This window comes from Myotis myotis, unplaced genomic scaffold (assembly GCF_014108235.1).
Source record: "Myotis myotis isolate mMyoMyo1 unplaced genomic scaffold, mMyoMyo1.p scaffold_m19_p_8, whole genome shotgun sequence".
Taxonomy (NCBI): Eukaryota; Metazoa; Chordata; class Mammalia; order Chiroptera; family Vespertilionidae; genus Myotis; species Myotis myotis.
In genome coordinates this window covers 69,543,849-69,565,514 of record NW_023416390.1, presented here as the reverse complement: position 1 = coordinate 69,565,514, position 21,666 = coordinate 69,543,849, and the positions used below count along the sequence as shown (strand labels likewise).

The 21,666-nt window shown below is 37.9% G+C and overlaps 1 protein-coding gene across 1 annotated transcript in view; it reads left to right on the top strand.

Annotated features, from left to right (window-relative positions):
* Positions 1 to 21,666, top strand: part of ARHGAP15 (Rho GTPase activating protein 15) — a 666,367-nt gene that overhangs the window by 315,621 nt on the left and 329,080 nt on the right. The window contains exons 7-8 of the mRNA XM_036320866.1: positions 16,331 to 16,429; positions 17,946 to 18,075. Coding sequence (XP_036176759.1) covers positions 16,331 to 16,429; positions 17,946 to 18,075 — 229 coding nt within the window. The remainder of the gene's footprint in view (positions 1 to 16,330; positions 16,430 to 17,945; positions 18,076 to 21,666) is intronic.

Below are 21,666 nucleotides of genomic sequence, written 5' to 3'. Positions count from 1 at the left end.
CAGCTGAGAGGGTCTGTGTGCTATGTAAGCCACCAGAATAGAAATCAGAAGCCAACAAACAAGATGAGGGTAGAGTTATAGAACTGATCTTCAGTGAAGACAGGATAGTGAGAACCAGGTGCAGTCTCAACTCTCAGGGCCCAAGATCACATCAAGTTACCTAGGAGTGAGTTAAAAATCTGATATAAATGCCAAGCATCTCAGAAGCCTAGCATCTAAAATCAAAGGCAGAGAAGCAAGCTGCTTGAGCTGTTTGGAAAAAAATGCAAAAAGGCTGAGAGCAAGAAAGAGCTTTAGAAAGTCCAGGAGACCTAATGGAGGCCCATGCGTCAGATGGCTGGCAGTGGTGTATCTGGCATATCATCTTTCAGGAGAGCTACCCTGGCACAACCGTGGAAGACAGCATCATGTTGACAATTAGGGAAGTTTCAATAGAGATGCAGCTTTAAGAGAATGTCTCCACTCCTCTGACACTATGATATGGCCCTACTGATACAGCTGCTCAGGGAGCTCATGCTCTTTTCCTCTTGCCTAACATACCAAGTCAGACATGTTTTCTACATTTTAAGGTCCTTTGTTATCTGAGTACCACAACTCCACAGTACAGAGGTAAGTCAACTGAGCTATAATGCATTTCCTAACCTTTTATTGAGAGCCTGTGGTATTCGAGGTGTTCAGTTAAGTACTGGGGACACATGGTCTTCGTCCTCAGGGTTGGAAAAGTAACTAAGTAATTGCAATAGTGAAATGAATACCATAATCGAGTAAGTACAGGCTACTGGAGGGACAATTCTTTTTTTTGATCTTCAGAGGTTAGAAGAGCCTTTTCTAAGTAGATGATGTCTGAGTAGTTACCTGAATAAAGAAGAGGAATTTGCCAAAACCCAGGAGACTATCAATCAATCAAATAATAACCACCATATTTTTTAGTAGTTACTATGTGCCTGGTACTATGCTAAATTCTTTCCCTGAATTATATTTTATATAACCAAGGTCCTTTAAGGTATATATTATTATTTTCCTCAGATTATGGGTGAGGATATTGAAATACAAAGATCCTAAATAAGTTGTTTGGAGTTATACAGTTGATAAGTAGAGGACTTGAAAAGGTTAGAGACAGAAAGAGTAATCATGAAGTAATCCATATAAGGAATTTAGATTTTATCTTGAGGATAATAATCATCCAGTCACTGGCTTTTGAACTACAGGAGACAGATATGCGTTTGGATTAAACATTTGTGTATAATTTAGAGTCGCCAAGCCCAACTCAGTGTGGAACTCTGTAAACAGATTCCCTAGGTCCTATGCCAAAGGTCTGATTCTTTAGGTCCCTGTGAGCATGAGAATCTGTATATATAAAGATCTCCAATGATGACTCTGATATCAGTCAAATTAGGAATTCACTAATAAGTGGTTGCAGAGAATGGATTGTAATACAGACTGGCAGTAGGGAGATCTGACAGGAATGATGGCATTGTGGATTGGAATAGATACCAAAAGAGATGTCTGAACTAGAAACATAAAATAAAGATTTGTCAGTTTATAACTGATTAAAAAAAAAGAAAAGAAAACAGTGGTGTGGGTGATGTGCTTCAGGAGTGTGTCCTTGCATGAGAAGAATCAAGACTTACAAGAGAATGCTGATGCCACCTCCATTTATAGGGTGAGCACAGGGAGAAGAGCCCAGAAGAGGACTTAGGAACAGCCTCTTCATGTCCTATAGAGAAGTCATAGCCTTTCGTGCTTGCCAGTCTTTGTACAAGTTGCTCATCAACTGTGTGATTCTCTTTCCCTCCTTTTCTCCCACTAAACCAGCCGTGGGCAAACTATGGCCCGCGGGCCGGATCCAGCCAGTTTGAAATGAATACAACTAAAAAAATAAAGACTGTACCCTTTTATGTAATGATGTTTACTTTGAATTTATATTAGTTCACACAAACACTCCATCCATGCTTTTGTTCTGGCCCTCCGGTCCAGTTTAAGAACCCATTGTGGCCCTCGAGTCAAAAAGTTTGCCCACCCCTGCACTAAACCCATCTGTCCTTGTACGAACCTTCTCTAACATTCTTCCTTGAGGACTCCAATTTGCCCTTAGAGAAACTTTGGTTTGTTCCTAAAAAATTAGTATGTATGTCCATCTTGAATCACAATTAATTATTGTTTTCTAATTGTTTTTCCATCTTGGTTTTGTATTTTCACAGTAGATTTTAAGCTTTCTAAAAACAAAAGTTACTGCTAACTTTTTTGGAATACCTCATAGTTCCTAGAATTAGACTCCAGGGGGTGTTCACTGAGCACCTAAAGATCAGCGGTTGCTGAATGGCTCTGTAGTGTCGTATGTGATGAATAGTGATCCATATGTACCAATATACACAGAGTAGACCTATTGTCCTGGTGCAGTTATTAATAGTTTGTACCTCTTTTCCCTTTAAAATTGTTACATTTACATGTAGGCAATAAATTATATAGTTGCCCTACTGATAATGCAGCCAATATACATTTTTTAAAGTTAGCTTTTTTACTACTTCTAACTAAAATATTATTTTGTGGGGAGGGAGAGTAAGGAGTGTTAAGGTGATTCTTCATACATTTAGCATTGTGTGATGGGTGTGTCATTCTAGATGTTATATGTCTCCATTACTAGATTGGTGGGGCCTGCTGCTCAATTAATTGATGTTATTATTTATTATATAATCACTAGGGGCTCAGTGCACGAATTCGTGCAACTTGAAAGGAACTGTGGGCCGCAAGGCTGTGGTAGGCACAGGGACGGGTCTTGGCCCATCCTCCACACCCCAGCCTGGCTCCTCCCACCGCAGCCCCTGGTTACCTGTCTGTCCACAGCCCCGCTCCCACTGTCACCGCTCCCACGCGCTGACGGTAGCATCGGCCCCGTTCGCACCTGCTGAAGGCATGAAGCAATTGGGGCCGGCCGCTTGCACCAACTGGTGGCCCAAGCGATCGGGACCAACACCGGGCACCGGCAGTGGGTTCAAGCAACAGCTCCAGTGCCGGCTGCAGGTAAGAGCAGGGCCGGCGCTGGCAATGGGTCTGAGAGGTGGCTGCTGGCCCTGATCTCCCCTCAGGAGCAGGGGGAGATAGAGAAGCCCTGAGGGGTGATTGGGACTGGCAGCCCTGCTCGCACCCGCTGATGGCACCGAGAGATCTGGGCCGGCACCAGGTGCTGGCAGTGGTGTGAGTGGAGACTCTGGCGCCAGCAGTGGATGCAAGTAGGGCCGACGCCAGCAGCAGGTGCAAGCACCGGGCAGCACCACGACATGTGGGAGCAAAGCATTTTCAGTAACCACCAGAGGCTCGCCCCAATGATGGTGACTGGTGCCCCTCCTTGGTCTGGCACCCTGCTCACCTGCTTCACCTTCCTGCCGTGGCCAGAACCCACCATGTTCCACACACTCCCCCTGCCATCTCTCACTGCTTGGTTGTTCAGTTGTTCCAGTTGTTCTGCCATTCGGTCTATTTACATATTAGCCTTTTATTATATAGGATAAGTGTTTTTTGAAATTCCATTAAGTTATATATTATAATCCTATCTAATAAAAGAGAAACATGGTAATTAGTGTACGACTGCTACCCTTCCCATTGGCTAATCAGGGTGATATGCAAATGAACTGCCAGCCCAGATGGCGGCCGGCAGCCAGGCAGCTTGAAACTAACATGAGGCTTGCTTGCCTCAGTGACAGAGGAAACCAACGTTCCCCGCCTGCCGCTGCCGGCCTCTGAGCCTGCAGTTTGAAACATTATAACAAATATAGAAGCTAAACAAAACCCCAGAAACCTGCTTTCAGCGAGCCGGGATCTCAGAGCTGGAGTTATACATTGTTTCGATTATAGAACCCAAACAAACCAGATACCTGCTTTCAGCAGCAGAGGCCTCAGAGCTGGAGCCAGAGCTAAAGCTGGCCCAGAATAAAAAAAAAAAGAAAAAAAAGAGCAGTTGGGAGCTTCAGACCTCAGCCCCTCACCCAGACTGGCCAGGCACCCCAGTGGGGACCCTCACCCTGAAGGGTGTGTGACCAGCTGCAAACAGCCATCATCCCCTCATCCAGGCAGGCCAGGCACCCCAGTGGGGACCCCCACCCTGAAGAGTGTGTGACCAGCTGCAAACAGCCATAATCCCCTCACCCAGGCTGGCCAGGCACCCCAGTGGGAACCCCCACCCTGATCCAGGACACCCTTCAGGGCAAACCAGCCAGCCCCACCCATGCACCAGGCCTCTATCCTATATAGTAAAAGGGTAATATGCCTCCCAGCACCGGGATCAACGGAGCCGAGAGGCCTCCCGGCACCTGGATCAGCGTGACAGGGAGCAGCACCCAAACCCCCTGATCGTCCTGCAGCTCTGTGTGTGACAGGGTGCAGCGCCCCAACCCCCCCCCCCCCACGGGCCCTGCTCTGTGTGTGATGGTGTAGAGCCATAACCTCCCCATTGGCCCTGCCCTGAGTGTGACAGTGATGGCACCCCAACCCCCTGATCGGCCCTGCTCTGTGGGTGATAGAGGGCGGCACCCCAACCCTCTCATCCGCCCTGCTCTGTGTGTGTCAGGGGGTGGTGCCCCAACTCCCCTATCGGCCCTACTCTGTGAGTGACAGGGGGGACCTCTCAACCCCCTGATGGGCCCTGCTCTGTGCGTGACAGAGGGGAGCTCCCCAACCCCCTGATCGACCCTGCTCTGTGCGTGACAGGGGGCAGCGCCCCAACCCCTGGATTGGCCCTACTCTGTGCGTGACAGTGGGTGGCGCCGCCACCCCCCAGTCAGCCCTACCCTGAGCGTGACTGAGGGTGGCATCGCAACCTCCCAATCCGCCCTGCTCTGTGCATGACAGGGGGTGGCGCCCCAACTCCCCAATCAGCCCTGCTCTGAACCCAACCAGGGGCTGCACCTAGGGATTGGGCCTGCCCTCTGCCACCCGGGAGCAGGCCTAAGCCAGCGGGGCGTTATCTCCTGAGGGGTCCCAGACTGCGAGAGGGCACAGACCAGGCTGAGGGACCCCCCCTTCCCCCAAAATTTTTGTGCACCGGGCCTCTAGTGTTTATATAATAATATATATTACTGTATTATGTGTATGTATATTATATATATATATATATATATATATATATATATATATATATATAATATGTTACTAAATTATAGTTTAGAAATGCTAGGTACTTTTTCATGTTTGTATAAAAGATAACCCTTTTCAATACATGGTAAGGGATTTTCCCAAATATGCAAAATTATTGTTTTTGAAAGTTTTTCCAGAAAAATTTCAACACTTTCAATTTATTTAAACCTATAGTTCATGGGAAAAGAGAAATGTTTTCTCATTCATGAACTTCCTAAATACACATAAGCTTAGTCTATCATCCTCAATGAATGATAATGCTGTTTTATAGGGGACAAAATCTAGATTGTCAAGCTATTGGTTAAATACAGTTTCAAAATTTTCAGAAACCAAAACTAAGGTTTGACTATAGTATGAACTTTACTTCTTTCCAGACTATATACTGAAAATATATAGGAGAAGGAAATAAGATACCATTCTTTTTTTTTAAATATATTTTTATTGATTTCAGAGAGGAAAGGAGAGAGAGAGAGAGAGAGAGAGAGAGAGAGAGAGAGAGAGAGAGAGAGAGAGAGAGAGAAACATCAATTAGAGAGAATCATTGATCAGCTGCCTCCTGCACACCCCCCACTGGGAATCGAGCCCACAATCTGGGCATGTGCCCTTGACCAGAATTGAACTTGGGACCCTTCAGTCTGCAGGCTGACACTCTATCCACTGAGCCAAACTGGCTAGGGCTAAGATAACATTCTTTCTTGCAGTCCACACTTTCTCCAAGGGCAATTCTTAGTCCCCTCATTTTCCAGGTCAAAGTGGCATTAATCCTGTGCAAATAGTTCATCTAGTTTGTGTTTACTAGAGCAGCACAGAGGCACTCTGTTTATGTCTGACAAAGTAGTTATAAATCACACTTCTCCTCCAGATCATAAATACATATTTATCTTTAGCATACATCACCAACTGAGTCATTTTGATGTAAATATTGCACCTCTTAAATATGATGATAATAGAGGCTGTGAATCCACAGATTTGTGCAAGTTCTCCCTTTCAATAACTGAAAATATTTAAATCGCAGACACTTTCACATCCTATGGGGAGTGGCAGACAGACGTGCCAATAGTGTGGGACCTATTATTTCCTCTGAGTAATGAATAAAGCAGACTCACTGGCATCTGATAGGGAATTATGGTACTTTTGCTAAGTTGGAAGGCTTGGGTTGTGCTGTGACCAGCAGCCCAGAAGTGACGGATTCAGGGGAGTCCTCAGCTCCTTGTGGCCTTTCAGCTCTGTCATCTCATAGAAAGGGCTCTATGGTGAAGGGCTGTAAACAACACAAGGTGGGCATTCGTCTGCAGAATCATGAAGCTTTCTGAAACTGGTAAAGAGACCATCTTTGGATAAGAGGCTCCCCAAAATAACGGAGAATCTACATTGTGGCGGCATTGCCATCTCTCACTGCTTGGCATCCTTGTCTGAAAACTCAGTTGGCTGTAATTTCACCTGAAGATTAAAGCACAGATTTTTATGTGTATCTTCTGCTCTCCAAATGTAAAACATATAAAGTACACCTACATTCAGTTCTAACTAGCAGTATTGTAATTCAGCAGATTTCTGTTTTTCACTGAAACCTGGAGTTGAATTGTCTTGAGCCGGAAGGCATTCAAGCTGCTGTTTTTCACTTAGCTATATTTCTCTATAAGCATCTAATTGTTTCAAAAAGTGATGTACAGTATGCAAAAGCCTGAATCTCATGCAAATAAGTCTGTACAGCACTAAAGTTAACAGGTGTTCTCATTAATGTAAGTAGACATGGAACAATTCTTGAATGTTTTATAAACACTCATAATCATAGCCAAATATGTTATAATAGCACAGAGATACTTACATACTGCAACATCTTTTATTCTTGTTGTGCAATCCCAGCACTTATTAATAGGAGACGTTGGTGAGTAATTAACTAATGGCAACAGTACCTGTTTCTACTTAAGTCTCTGCATCTTAAATTCATCCTAAATAAAAATATTGGAAACATAACTAGTGCCACCTGTCCTCCACAGCTTGCTTATTTATTAATGTTAATGGTGCTTTCATGAAATTAATGACTACAACATTGATGGACCAGCAATGAGCACCTTACTGAGATTATCTGAGACTTTATTCATTAACCTAAGGGTTAACTCTTGATAATCTTAAGTTTGTTTCCAATTTTCTATGTTATCAACTCTCACTTAGAAAGGTCCTCATGTAAGGTCAGATTCTTGGATGATCTACCAAAGATCACCCCTGCAAAATACATGGTGGCTTTGGAATATAATCAAGAACCTTCTATCCCAGCTTTATGTGTTGAAATATAGACCCACTCTATTGTTTGAATCTAGAACTTACTGACGTATGGAAAAATACAGTCTCGGACTGCAGTTCTTCATCTTCAAAAGGGATTGCCTTCTTTACTCTGATAGAAGTGTTACCAGGAGTTATATACTACTTACATTGCTTGAAGGAACACAATAGTATTGCAAAATTTTATTTATTTATTTGTTTATTTACTTTAATTTTTTTCTTTATTGATTGCAGTGGTTCTCAACCTTCCTAATGCTGTGACCCTTTAATACAGTGCCTCATATTGTGGTGACCCCCAACCATAAAATTATTTTTGTTGCTACTTCATAACTGTAATATTGCTACTGTTATGAATCGTAATGTAGATATATGATATGCAGGATGTATTTTCATTGTTCGCAACCCACAGGTTGAGAACCGCTGGATTAAGGTATTACATATGTGTCCTTATTCCCCCATCCTTCCCCCCCACTCATGCCCTCACCCCCCTAGTGTCTGTGTCCATTGGTTATGCTTATATGCATGCATACAAGTCCTTTGGTTGATCTCACCCCCTTAACCCCATTCTCCCCTACCTTCCCTCTGAGGTTTGACGGTCTGATCAATGCTTCTCTGTCTCTAGATCTGTTTTTGTTCATCAGTTTATGTTGTTCATTATATTCCACAAATGAGTGAGATCACGTGAAGTATTGAAAAATTTTATTACAATAGAGGATGAGTTAAGTATTCTGTGGCATATCAAACAATAGGATATAATGCGTTCACTGGAATGTATAAAATAGATAAGGCTTATTTACTAATTACTAGTGCCCCTTAGGTGTGGGTTGTGCAGCCACTCAGTGGGTAAACAAAACTGCCCTTGGCTTTAGAGTGATTATAGTGCAGAGGGGGAAACAGAGAAGCACTGCAATATAGACCCTGTGTCCTATGATGAAGGCTATCGTGGGAGCACTTAAGAGAACATCTATTTCAAATAACCCTGTTCTGTAAAGGTCACATTCACATGGATTTTAACAATAAGCCAGAGGAAGTCAGAGGGTTCTGGGCAAGGGAAGCAACCTGCTCTAAGGAAGAAATAAGTAGTAGATGGCTGCATTGCAGAGATGCCGACGGAAATGTGGAGCGGGTGCTACCCAGCAGGTAGGTGGCAGGGCACACGGGTCTGGCAGGCTGAAGTTAAACAGTTCTCATTGCAGAATAATAGCTGTGGGGGATCTTAGAATGATAGCAAGCAGAGGAATAGGATGTCCAGACCCAAATTTCAGAGAAAGGAAAACATAGATAAGAAGGTGAGGGGACTAAAATATATTATTTTTAAATCCATGTGGGAAATGATGACAGTACATAGGTAGCAAAATGAATAAAAGCATTTTTATAAAAGTACACACATTACCATTAAAGTATAAAGACATAAATAATGTGTATCAATTAGTGAAAAAAAATATAGGAGGATATACAACAACCCAGTATACCTTGGGGAAAGAAATTGTGTGCTTATGTTATACTTTTGTATTTGTTAAAAATTTTAAGTTGTCCATTAAATAAATGACAGAAGTAATAAAAATCATTCTTCTTTAAAAGTAGCAAGGGCAGCAGATTCCCAAATGCCATGTAACTAGCTGAGTAATATTGCAGTGAACATAGCTCAGGCTAGAAGCTGTTCTGTGTTTGGCAGTTACTGATTGAGTGCTAGATACCAGTGAACACAGCTCTCAGTATGATTAGTTTATCTAGAGGCAACTACTCCCCCCAAGTTTAAAAATTAACATTAACAGCAATAAAACTCTAAGCTGGTATCTTTATACACCAACTGCTTCGATTAGTCACTTTTTCAGTCGTTTTTCATATGAGCACCACAGGCAAAAGTTTTGGTGTAGCTGACTGCAAAACTGTGGGAACTGCTAAACTATCTACTAATTACTTGGATAGTATTCTTTCATGAATATTGAGAAGACTGTTTCTCAGTGCTTCAAATATTTTACCACAGATGGAAGAATAAACATGAGTTTTTGTTTGAAATGATTTTTGGGTTGGGTATTTTGTTAATAAACAGAAAGGTAGAGTGGACAGTGATATGGGGTGTGAATGTTCACTACAGGGCCGATTTTATTATGCAGAACAAATCTGTGTTGTAAGAATTCATGAACCAAATTTCTTGGGTGTCAAAGGTACAGCTCAATTTCAATTAAAAAGCACTGTTTCTTAAAAGGTTGGCCTTAAACCTTAGATTTCAGAATGCACTTGAGATCTGTCGTGTATGTAGCCCAACATTTGTTTACTTTCCATTAAATAAGAAATTGCTTACATGGGCAGGTTATTTTGATATGATGACACCACTGAGGGTTTTGATACATGTACATGCAAATCAATCAACTCCAAACATATTGAAAACATATCCAATAAACATCTGGAAACTAATGAACGCACATTTGTTAACACAAGGGGAACTGTGGAAATGCAGGATCCGTTTTTGCTCAGGCTCATTTAGTAGCGTGTGGATTTAAGAACGTTTCACAGAGTCAGAAGAAACAGTGTAATTATAACATAAGGTTCAACATCTTTAGATATGTAGAACATTTTCCATTGCTTAAAACAAATATTCCCTGAGAAAGTATAAAACATTTTTCTGACTTGCAAAGTTTTTGCAGTCTATCATTTAAATTACTTAAGTAAAGGGAGCTTTACTGCTCCCCAAAGCTGAGAATATAAGACCCTCCATGCACATTAGCTTGTTCTTCTTGACAGGCCAGAGAAGTGTGTGTGTGTGCCAATTAAAATAAAAATGGATCCCTAGTGGCTTGTTCCTCACACAACTTCTGAAGACTGCTATCATTGTTTGCTAGGGTAACCCTGGATAAGGCTGCTAGCCAAAGTAAACAAACTTTTCAAAACTTTCATGACAGATGGGGGTTGCAAATGCATTTTAATAAGAGAGTTGCCAAAGCAACTTATTTTTTTATAATCAGCATATATTTACTTAACATCTAGCAACATTGGGAACACAAGGCAGATACTTTCTCACAAAATGTTTTAACAAGTAACATTTTTGGAAAGACAAATTGAAGACCTTTTACTTCTAACTGATATTTTACCCTTAGTTTTATGTTAACTTTGCTCGACATGTTAATAAAAATGTTAGGAGTTACTCAGACCTGACTGTAATTTGAGACAGACATGCTGCTTGATAATGTAATTTCTTTGGTTATCATAAACACCTTTGAGACCAAGTAATTTAAGTATTATAATATAACCATGACAACCTTCATTTGATCAGCTATGTCAAATGTGGAGTGTGATGCAAGATGAAAAAATATGTGAATATGAAGGTTTTTAAAAATTTATTATTGTTTCAAAGTTATATCTTTATATCTCACTATTTTGTAGCCAAAATATATATCTCTATTTCTTGCTGTTAGATTTAATAAAGATACGGCCAAAATTAATAACAAAAATAATTTATAGTCACTTTAAATATACTTAGTATATTTTGACATTACTTTTTATATTCGCTAATTCAAATGTAATGATTTCATTATGAAGTCCAAAGTGTCTCCAAAAATAATAGTAATTAAATTATATTCCTTTTAAATTAGTAATCCACTTATTTGTAAAATCACTGTAGCTGCATCATTTAACATTTTTAGGGTTCTTTCAATACCTGGCATATTTTATTGCACATTTCCTATATATAGTTTTAGCTTCATTAAGGTGGAATAAACTCTCCTTGGGTTTATAGTCAAAGATTGACCCTAAGCACAATTTGAAAGTTATTTAGTTCAAATGTGAGATTGTTTTAGTCCTTCCTACTAAGATCTTAAGGAGTTTTGGGGATGCTCCAATTCACTTTTAGATACAACTTTTTCATTGCACCATAGCAGTAATTTTTGAGAGAAATAAAAGGGAAAAAGTAAATCTGAGTAAGGCTGTTGGGGGATCTTTTAAAAGTGTGCTGTTTTTAGTATAACAATAAAGAAATAAGCAACTTTTTTCTGAGGTTTGTATTCCAAATTTCACAACTAGGCTGAAATTCTCATGGTCCTTTCTCCATATGCAGAGAGTCCTTGAGTGTATATGACTGTTTGATGAGGACTAGTGAACTAGAAATCAAGATCTTTGTAATCTCTTAATTCTATCATTTAAAATGATGCCAATTTGATAGAATGGCATTCTCATTTGCTTCATTTTCTTCATTTGCAAAATTACTTTATGATAGTGGAAGGAAGCTGCATTTGAAGGATGTTTATTATGTGCTTTGAGATCGTTAAAGCTGATATCACTTTGCATACCAAGTGGCAGTGTTCATATTCTTAATATACTAAAGTTCCGATACAATCAACCTTTAACAAATAACATATCATGACCAACAGTTTATGCATAATTCCATGATGTAAATGTGTCTTCAGTAATTACTCCATCCTCTGAAATCTTGACGTGAGTCTTGTCTGTGCCACTCACATTGGGATTTTTATATAGGCCATTTTCTGTTGTTGTTTATCTTTTGTTATTTATACATATGTCCTATTTATCCAAACAGATTGTGAGCTCTTGAGGGTGGGGGCTGTGTATCTGTAGCTTCTAGCAATATGCCTTACATTTTGTGGATGTTAATTAGTTCTCCTTGATAGTTTGGACAATGTTTGGTCAGAAACACATCCTCACAGTCTCCTAAACAATAATTATTTGTGGGATTGATTCTACAATAGGAAGAATGCTACTATGAAAGAGGGGAACACATATTGCTCATTATCTCTTGCATCTCTGATAGTGTCTCAATATGCATTTGAGGCCAACTGGAACAGAATATCCGACAATATTTAACCACCAAATATGTTTTACTGATATCTATATATAGTATACAATTGTCTGTTGATCATTATTGAATTTATTTGATTATTATTTATAAAATATTGCAAATAACTAAATTAAAATGTCTACAATGTTAACATTATGAACCTATAAATAGGTTTAATTTGCTTTTTAATTTTTTATTTTTCCAATTCTAAACAATAAATTCAATTATTCTTATAGTCAGAAAAAAAATGTGAAATTCTAGAAAAGATTTTTTCTATTCTGCTAAATCAAAGTATTAAAATTTTAATAGCATAAATACCATTTTACATATTACTTTCTTATTTAAATTAAAATCTAACATGGCTGGGTGGCTCACTTGGTTGGAGGGTCATGGGTTCGATTCCCAGTCAGGGCACATACCTAGGTTGCGGGTTCAGTCCCCAATCTGGGAGTGTACAGGAGACAACTGATCAATGTCTCGGATAGATGTTTCTCTCTCTCTCCCCCTCTCTCTTCCTCTGTCACTAAAATAAATATAAGAGTATCCTCAGGTGAGGAAAAGAAAATCTAACATAGGAAAGACTAGTTGCCAGCACCATATTGGCAAGGTTGACAGTTAATTGACAATATTCAATAAACATAAATGTTACTTGTTAAAACTCCTTTAAGGCATTTTCAATTAATACAATAATATTACATTTGTTAATGAAAGCCTAAAAACCTGTTTTTTTCTCCTGTCTTCTCAGTGCAGTTTGGAGGTGGGTTACCCCTCCTCCATTTTCTGAGGAACCAAGCCAGGACACAGACCGAGGTTCTTAGCACAAGGGAAAACTATTATTGAATTAATACCAAAAAGACTTAAGGAATGTGTTTGTTAGACATTTGTCCAGTGGATATGCTTGTATAATTTCCTAAACATACATTTGTTATGAGCAAGAATTCAGATGGATCATTCTTTTAGTGTGAAAATGTTTGGGGCAAATTTCCCCAGACAGGTATTTAAAGATAGCTATTATTACAATTAGCATATTTCATTAAGATTGCTTTGGTGCCAAGATATAGCCCTTACAAATTGGACTTGGTGGAGAAAAAGGGTTTCAAGAGATATTTGTCTAAAGGCTTCTAAGAAAAATGGAAACCAGTAGCTCTTGCCTACACTTATTATATTTCCTGTAAAATCTTTATCCTCTTCACCCCAGGATCTGTCACTTAAGCAAAACATGTTATTAAAAGAATACATTAGTATGGCTTAATATCAAATAGTTTATGTCTGTTATTAGTTCTACATCACTTTGATTGTCATCAGGGGTTTTCAATCAAAAGGTGCAGTCAAAACTAACATTCTTTACTGATGTCTTTTTTCCCCCCACGAGTGTTGAAAAATTGATTGTTCAAAGTTCTAATATGATTAAGAAAATCATTTATCAGAAAACTTAAAGAGGTAATGTAAAAAAGTGGATGGAGAACCTGAGTTAAGTGGGTTTTGCCACTCAAAGACTTTGAAATTGCTTTCCTGTGAGTGACTGGGATGGAACAGAACAGTCAATTACTGACTGTAATTAAGAAGTGGATGCTTTTAAACTGTAGAGAGCAGTAGCAGACTTCTCCAGACTGTCTAGTAACGCAAAAGATCAGTGGAAAGACAGTAGGAAGGAAGTGAACTGTATCTCTCTGACAGTATGTTTTGAAGAAATTGCATTCATATAGTTCTGATCTAGCTTCCCAAAATGAATTAATAAATCAATGATTATGTATGATTAATGCAGTAAAATGTTTGGACAGAGAAACCTTTGAAACTCATTTTTGCTTGTGGTTGTTTTAGCAGTAAAAGATCTCCTTTCCATTATATAAAATGCACCAAAAATGCAAATGCCCTGCTTAGTACTTATATTTTATCACTGTTTGAACTTACTAGCCTGGAAACTGAACTATATTGGCCCTTTCTGAAACCTTCAGGGTGCAGGAAATCTAATTATATATATATTTTTATAATTTCAATAATAGTTTATTTATAACGGCAGGGAAATATATTGTAGATTATGTTTGGGCTAAGATATTTTTCTTTTTGTATGCTAACAAATTGTGATATAACACATACATAATAAAAATATTTTACATGTAGATTTGGAATTAAGGTAGAGGCCAAGGACATTACTAGTTTTCTTGGGTTAGTTAGAAGTGACCTTATATTTTTAGATTACTATTTCTGTGGAAAGATTTTATAAAATAAACATTTGGGATTTTATGGAAGTAAAGAACATTGCAAGGGTGTTTAGATAATTAGGCAAACATCAGCTTAACTGTGTTTTACTAGATACGTAAAAAAGACTAGCCTGGCCAGTGTGGCTGAGCGGTTGAGCATCAACCTATGAACCAGGAGGTCGTGATTCTATTCCCAGTCAGGGTACATGCCCAGATTGCAGGCTTGATCCCCAGTGTGGGGTGTGCAGGAGGCAACCAATCAATGATTCTCATCATTGATGTTCCTATTTCTCTCTTCCTCTCCCTTCCTCTCCGAAATCAATAAAAATATGTTAAAACAAACAAACAAAAATTATTTAAAAAAACAACAACCAGGAAAAAACCCCAGAAGATCATTTGGGGGCTGTTTTGAGCCATCCCAAATCTTACATGCAATTTTACTTTAAACAATAAATAGAGTGATTGGCCCTGGTTTCTGTCAAGTCTAGTGTGGGTAATTAATTTACTCTTATTTTCTAAACTTTGATTTTTCATAATTGCATGTAGTTTGGGTAGTTCCTCTCTCCTTACAGTTGTGAAATGTTAGAATCCATCTCCCTTAAGAATGGTTTCATTTCAGTCCTGAGCGATGTTGCATCTCTATATAGTTTTTCTAAAAATAAATGACAAATGAATATTTATGTATATGTGTAATTGAAGATTACTTTAACACCCTGGGACCATTGTTATTAAATGTTGCCATAAGAATCACTGAAACCTTCAGAGTGAGCTATTCGGGGTAATAATTGTCACTTTAATGATAGAATTATGGAGACAGCCTGAAGCATGATTTGTGATTTCCTGAACCTGTGCCACACTGCAGTGTTCACCTCCTATTTAGAGCAAGTCGGGCTGAGGAGAGGTGACTAGCTCCTGATTCAGGATGTTGAAATGTCAGTCCTCTAAACCTCTGAAGCCTCGCTTGATGGGTGACAGCAGCCGGGAAATGTTCATCTTCCTGTTGAAACAAAAAGTCAATAAAACAAAGGGAAAATCTGCACAGTTCAGATTGATGGCCTAATGCAGAAAGCGTGCCCACAACCACTCTAATCCAATTCTTCTATAAGTAGCCCTGTATGTGTGAGATCAAGAGCATTGCTCTGTTCCTATAGGGTCCCATCCTCTCTCTCACAGTTCTTGGGAGAAAAAGATTCGCTGAAATGAAAAACACATAGTCATATGTTAAATATTGCCAACTATTTAACAGCCCAGAGAGTCTGGAATGGGAATGTTCATTTGATAAATACTCTCGATGAGAGGTTCAAGTATGTAAATAAACTTCTATTTCTAATACACTCCTGTGGTGGGGAAATTGGTCCTTTATTAATTTCTGATAGGTCTTTATGATAGGAAAGTAGAAATATCCAAATGTTATTCATTTGAATGACCTTTTAGAAAAGTCTGCATTTAGTCTCTTTGGTAAGTAGTCTGTTTTAGAGCCCTCTATAAAAGGAAATCAAATGTAGAGATACTATTAGATTTAAAAAAGACAAACAGGAAAGAGCCAAAAGTGCAGAATGAATTCTGACACACCCGGGTACATTTTTCTGAGGCTCTGACTTAAGTGGATACTGTCTGCATTATTCTGAACTTCCTGGCTTGCTTCTCCTTGAGTTGGAGTAATTCAGCTTTAGAACTACTCTGAGTTAATCGTTCTATTATGAAAACAATAATGTATTTGTTATGACATGAAAAAACAGTTTATAGTGAGCAATTCAAAATGATACTAGTCTCCCAGTTCCCAGAAAGACAATTACTGGAATACAAGAAAATATTTCAGTGTATTAAAGTGTGTGTTTTTTGTTTAAAAAAAGGATACACATTTTTTAAACTATAAGAGATCTATTTTATTTGGTTTGCTTACCTGTCAATTTTTTTCTTTTTTCAGATCACAACAGCATCAGGAAATGAGTTCCTTCTACAGTCAGATATTGACTTCATCATATTGGATTGGTTCCACGCTATCAAAAATGCAATTGACAGATTGGTATGTATTTGTTTTGGCTGTTACCTTTATTAATTAAAACATAGTCATTTAAATCTTATCACATAGGCATATAACACACACATTTAAGTGGACCCTATGGATTGAGAGATATTAAATTATTTTAAGTTTAAACAGAGTCCACTAAAAACATTTCAGCAAATAGGATTTGTGGATATAAATTTCACTGAATTTCATTCTTTCAAAAATACAGGGCATTCATATATTTTTAATAAAATAACATGGACATTCATCTCCTAGAGACTGTAAAAAGCACACAAGTGCTTAATAACTACTGAATTTTTACATTTTCAGTTAATGCAGTCTGTGATGCATATTCTTGAAAATAAATATCAATGTATTGAAGCCCATATCATGGTTCTAATACCAGTAAATAATAATCCTGAGTACTGATTTTCGTTGTTCTTTCAATTAAGCTAGATTGTTATTTTCATGAAAATTACATATCTAGAACTTCCTAAATCACACATTCAGAGTATGTTTTTAAAAGAGTCAAATTAGCCCTAGCTGGTTTGGCTCAGTGGATAGAGCGTCAGTATGCAGACTGAAGGGACCCAGGTTCAATTCCAGTCAAGGGCATATGTCTGGGTTGTGGGCTCGACCCCCAATAGGGGGTGTGCATGAGGCAGCCGATCAATGATTCTCTCTCATCATTGATGTTTCTATCTCTCTCTCCTTCTTCCTTCCTCTCTGAAATCAATAAAGACATATATTAAAAAAAATAGTCAAATTATTTAAAATTACTCATTTTATACTAATTCTAGACCAAACATCTAATTTTAGGACACTAATATTTGCAAAATCTTGAGGAAGAAATATTTTTGAGAGCTTTTAATAAGGTATACAAGAGGAAAATACATTTTATGTGTGGTGTTTTTGCTCATGATGCTCTGTCTCCCATTATATGATTTTGATTTCAGACTAAAACTTTAAAACATAAATTAACAAAGTGACTTTTCTCCATCTCTAATATATGTTCTTTTCCAGTCAGGTATGAGTGCTTGTGCCTCATCCCCCCACACACACACATACACATACGTGCACTCATGCACAAGCACACACACACACACACACACTCGCACATAGTTTGTCATTATGGGAGGACTCAGGAGTCACACTGCATGAGTTTGAATCCTGGTTCTGTCATTTACTAGCTGTGTGGCCTTGGACAAATTACTTATCTCTTTTGGCTTCAGTTTCCTTGTCTGGAAAGTAAGAATAATAATAAGAATACCTACCTCATAGGACTGCTGTGATGAATAATTGAGTTAATGCATGTGGAATGCTTAGGGTAATGCACAGGATTTAGTAAGCACCATATGTATAACTGCTATAAATTTGAATGTTAAGCTTGGCTCTAGAGGGCCCCATCCCAAAAATAATTATCTTATTTTAAACATCCTTTTAAATTTAACATCAAAATAGATCCCCAAATTATTTTTTTTTTAATTCTTTCTTCCTTTTAAATTTTTTCTGGCTAATTGTTTGGTGTTTCTAGCCAAAGGATCCAAGCACTCCATCAAGAAACCTGGAATTATTCAAAATCCAGAGATCCTCCAGTACTGAATTGCTAAGTCATTACGATAATGATATAAAAGAACAGAAACCAGAGCACAGAAAATCTTTAAGTAAGTATTTTTCTAACTTGCTCATGTTAACTTAGTCAAAATGCAATGCGTATGAAATATAAATGCATTAAAATGAGATTTGAGCCAAACTCATACTACCCATGACAGATGTGTGGCCATTTCCTGGCCAGGGATCCGTGCACGGGAGGGCAGTCTGGACATTTTGCTCACATCATTGTTGGTAATGCCTTTTCAGAAAATAATTGTTCCAAGGTCCCTGTCTTCACTTACACCAATACCTAAATCTCTGAGAAATAGCCATTGTGTTCAGATTGGTGATTGATTTTAAGAGTGGGAAATGTCAAGCGTCTTCAAACCTTGCTACGCTGACTATTTGATTTCCATCCAGTAAAAGATGTATGAGCGACCAGTCACATTTGGCCTAACTTAAACCAACAAACTGCAACTTTCTACACTTTTAGACCACCAGAAAGATTTAGAAATATGGAATGTGAAGTAGATGTTCTCTAAGGCCACATGTAGTTCTAATATTCTAAAAGGAATGAACTTGGAATTAAAAGGTCCAATCTCACCACTTATATCCTGATCTTGAGTACATCTCTTAATTTTTCCCAACCTGCTTCTTCCTCAATAAAAGGGGTTTTTTGAAAGGTTTCAGGTACACTTATCTCATAGAGTTGATTTGAGTCTCAACCTCCTAAAAGAAGAAGCAGATATCTTTGAAATTAGAGAACACCAATTTCCTAAAGTCTTAAAAACTATAGTACCTTCCCTGGATCATCCACTGGGCCACCTCAATCTTCTGATACACCATTTTTCTGCCATTTCTTCTGACCAAAGTGCAGTGTAGTTATATCCCAACCTTTTGAATTTAGGGAGAATTCAGTAATACAGAAGGGATGCTAACAATATCTAGATATGTACCAGATATGTATGTATGTGTATATATATATATATATATATACATATATATATATATATATATATTTGTGTGCATTAGGGAAGACTATATATATATATATATATGTATTTTTTCAAGGAAGAGGAAAGTTATGTTTATGTAATAACATATCTTCCAAAGCTAAATAAATTAGGGGCCTAAAATATAGAAATAGTATTACAATTTTAAGGAGATTTACCCTTTCAAAATTAAGTCATTATTTTAAGAACTGAACCATAATTTCACCAACTTCTAGATACATATTTAGCTAGCTAACTGGGTTAAGTTAGAGTTTAACATGATCAGTGTTAATGTCCTGAACTTCATATTGCTTTGCAAATATGTTGTGGAGAGTTAGCAATTCAATTTAAAAAGTTTCTTCTATATGATGGTACAGTTTGGAGTTATCTTATTTGAACATTTCCCTTTAAATTCTGGTAACTGTCCCCTTTTACTTCATATGGGATCAGATAAGGTAATGTTTTATAGTTAAAATTAAATTGTGATATATAATGTTAATTATATAACCATTTTGAAGTATATATAAAGGATGTATGAGGAAATTATCAGTAGATTTGGAATCTCAGATATAATTGCTGCTTTAGAGGAAACCTTGACACATTTCTAAAGCTTGGAGCTCTGGAAAAAATGAAGATTTGTAAAATTGTGTTTGAGAAACATTGAGGCAAATGGTTTCTTTGTTCATTAATAGTCACCTGAAATGTTTTAAGATGATACTGGGGGAGGGGGGGAGATTTCCTACAGACAGATTACCATCTACTCCTCTTTAGAATTTATTTTTAATTGAGAGAGACATTTATGTGTTTATTGGCAAGAGACACATATGATTTACTCTATTTGATTCAAAATGTACCTAATTGTATAATGACCTTCAATTCATCATTTCCTTTGCATTCAAAAATCATGATAGCTAGGACATATTGAGCACTTAGTGTTCATCAAGCATTGTCCTAAGTGTTGTCTTATACTGACTTAATTATCTCACTTACCCAATGGAGTGGGTATTATTATTAACCCTACTTTATGGCTGAGGAAGCTGAAGCACAGAGTTAAGACAACTCATACAAAAAACAGGTTATGTAGACAATTTTCAAAGTTAAGCAATCTGATATTAGAGGCTATGATTTTAACCATTACACTATACTGAAGAGAATAAATAAAAGGTAAATTTAGTTCATCAACCTTTGACTTAATGGAAATAGTATATTAAAATGGGATCCATAGAGATCAGTAAACTTAAACAGGGACCAAAAAACACATTAGCAAAAGAATTAAAACCAGATGTTTCCTTTGGACTTTGATTTTACTATTAAAATAAAAGGGTCATTTACTCATTAATGCTAGCCCTAATTTTAGAGAATGCTCCTTTTCTTTGTTTTGGTGGCTATTTATAGTTGTAAGCCTTTGTTAGGGCTAGCATATTTCTTGGAACATAGGGTAAGGTTAATAGCCACCTATTACTTTGAATTAAGTTTATTCAGTATTTATGTATTCATTTTCATTTGAAAGGCATAATGATTGACCCACCCACACAGTATCAAATCAGACTATGCATTTGAAATAGTGATTAGCATGTTTTATATTAGTGTTTTTTGTATATTTTTTTTCAAGTAGGAAATATGCTGTGTGAAACTCCTCTGATCTCAGTCCTAGATTTGAACACCCAAACTTAGGTTTTTAAAACATGCATTCTGTTTTATGTCACCCTTTTGAGATTAAATAATTATGTAGAATTAGAGATTCACACTATCTCCTTCCTTATTAGTAGTCTAAGCACAAACTTCATTGTCAGTTTGCTGCCTTTGGCTTCCTGTGCCCTTGATGTTCCCACGAGTTTTGTTGCCAAGATTGTAGGCAGATAAAGCCAGAATTACTTTCTTAAAGGCATGTGAGCATCATTAGCAGCTAACAGGTGGTCATTTAATTGTCCAGTTTCCCTGTAGAACATGGGAAAAAATAGGCACTCTCAATGCGTGAATTCAGAAAGTTAAGTGCTTAAATATACTTTCCTTTTTAAAATATGATTCTAACCTGCCAACACTATTAAGTACTAATCACATATTTTAAGATATCAGTTGAGTCTAACAGACAAGAAGCCGGAAAATTCAATGTAAGGGCCAAATCACTGTGGGAAATTCAAAACACCAGCATGGGATGAGAGTGGGAGAGCAGCTCTCCGGGATGGCTGTTATGGAAAGTGGAGAGTCGATCAAAGAAAATGCTAACATCTTTTTCCAAGTCTTCCACTGATGGCAAAGAGGAAGTCTCAAATATAAAGCCTGCATCAGATAACCTTGGAGAGTTTTCATAACTTTTCTGGGCTTCACTGCCTAGATCTATAAAAATGGGTTTAATACTGTCCTTGCAGGATCATGTGAGAATTTGAAATTAGATATGTAAATACTTAGCTCACAGCAGGCACTCAATAAGTAAAAGCTCTTATTATTATCCTCTATGTCCCCAAGCAGATGGCACCAAAATAGGGCATGAGCCAAGGGTGGTGCCTGATGGAATATTGGAGCAGGGCATATATACTTGACATCCTCTCCCTGAGTGTAGAGAAAATAGGGGAAAGGAGCCAGGACTGGAAATGGGAGCCATAGCTGCAAAAATCTAAATATGAGCAGCTGGTCTTTCCCCTGGCGACTCCCCAGGTGAAAATGGCAGCC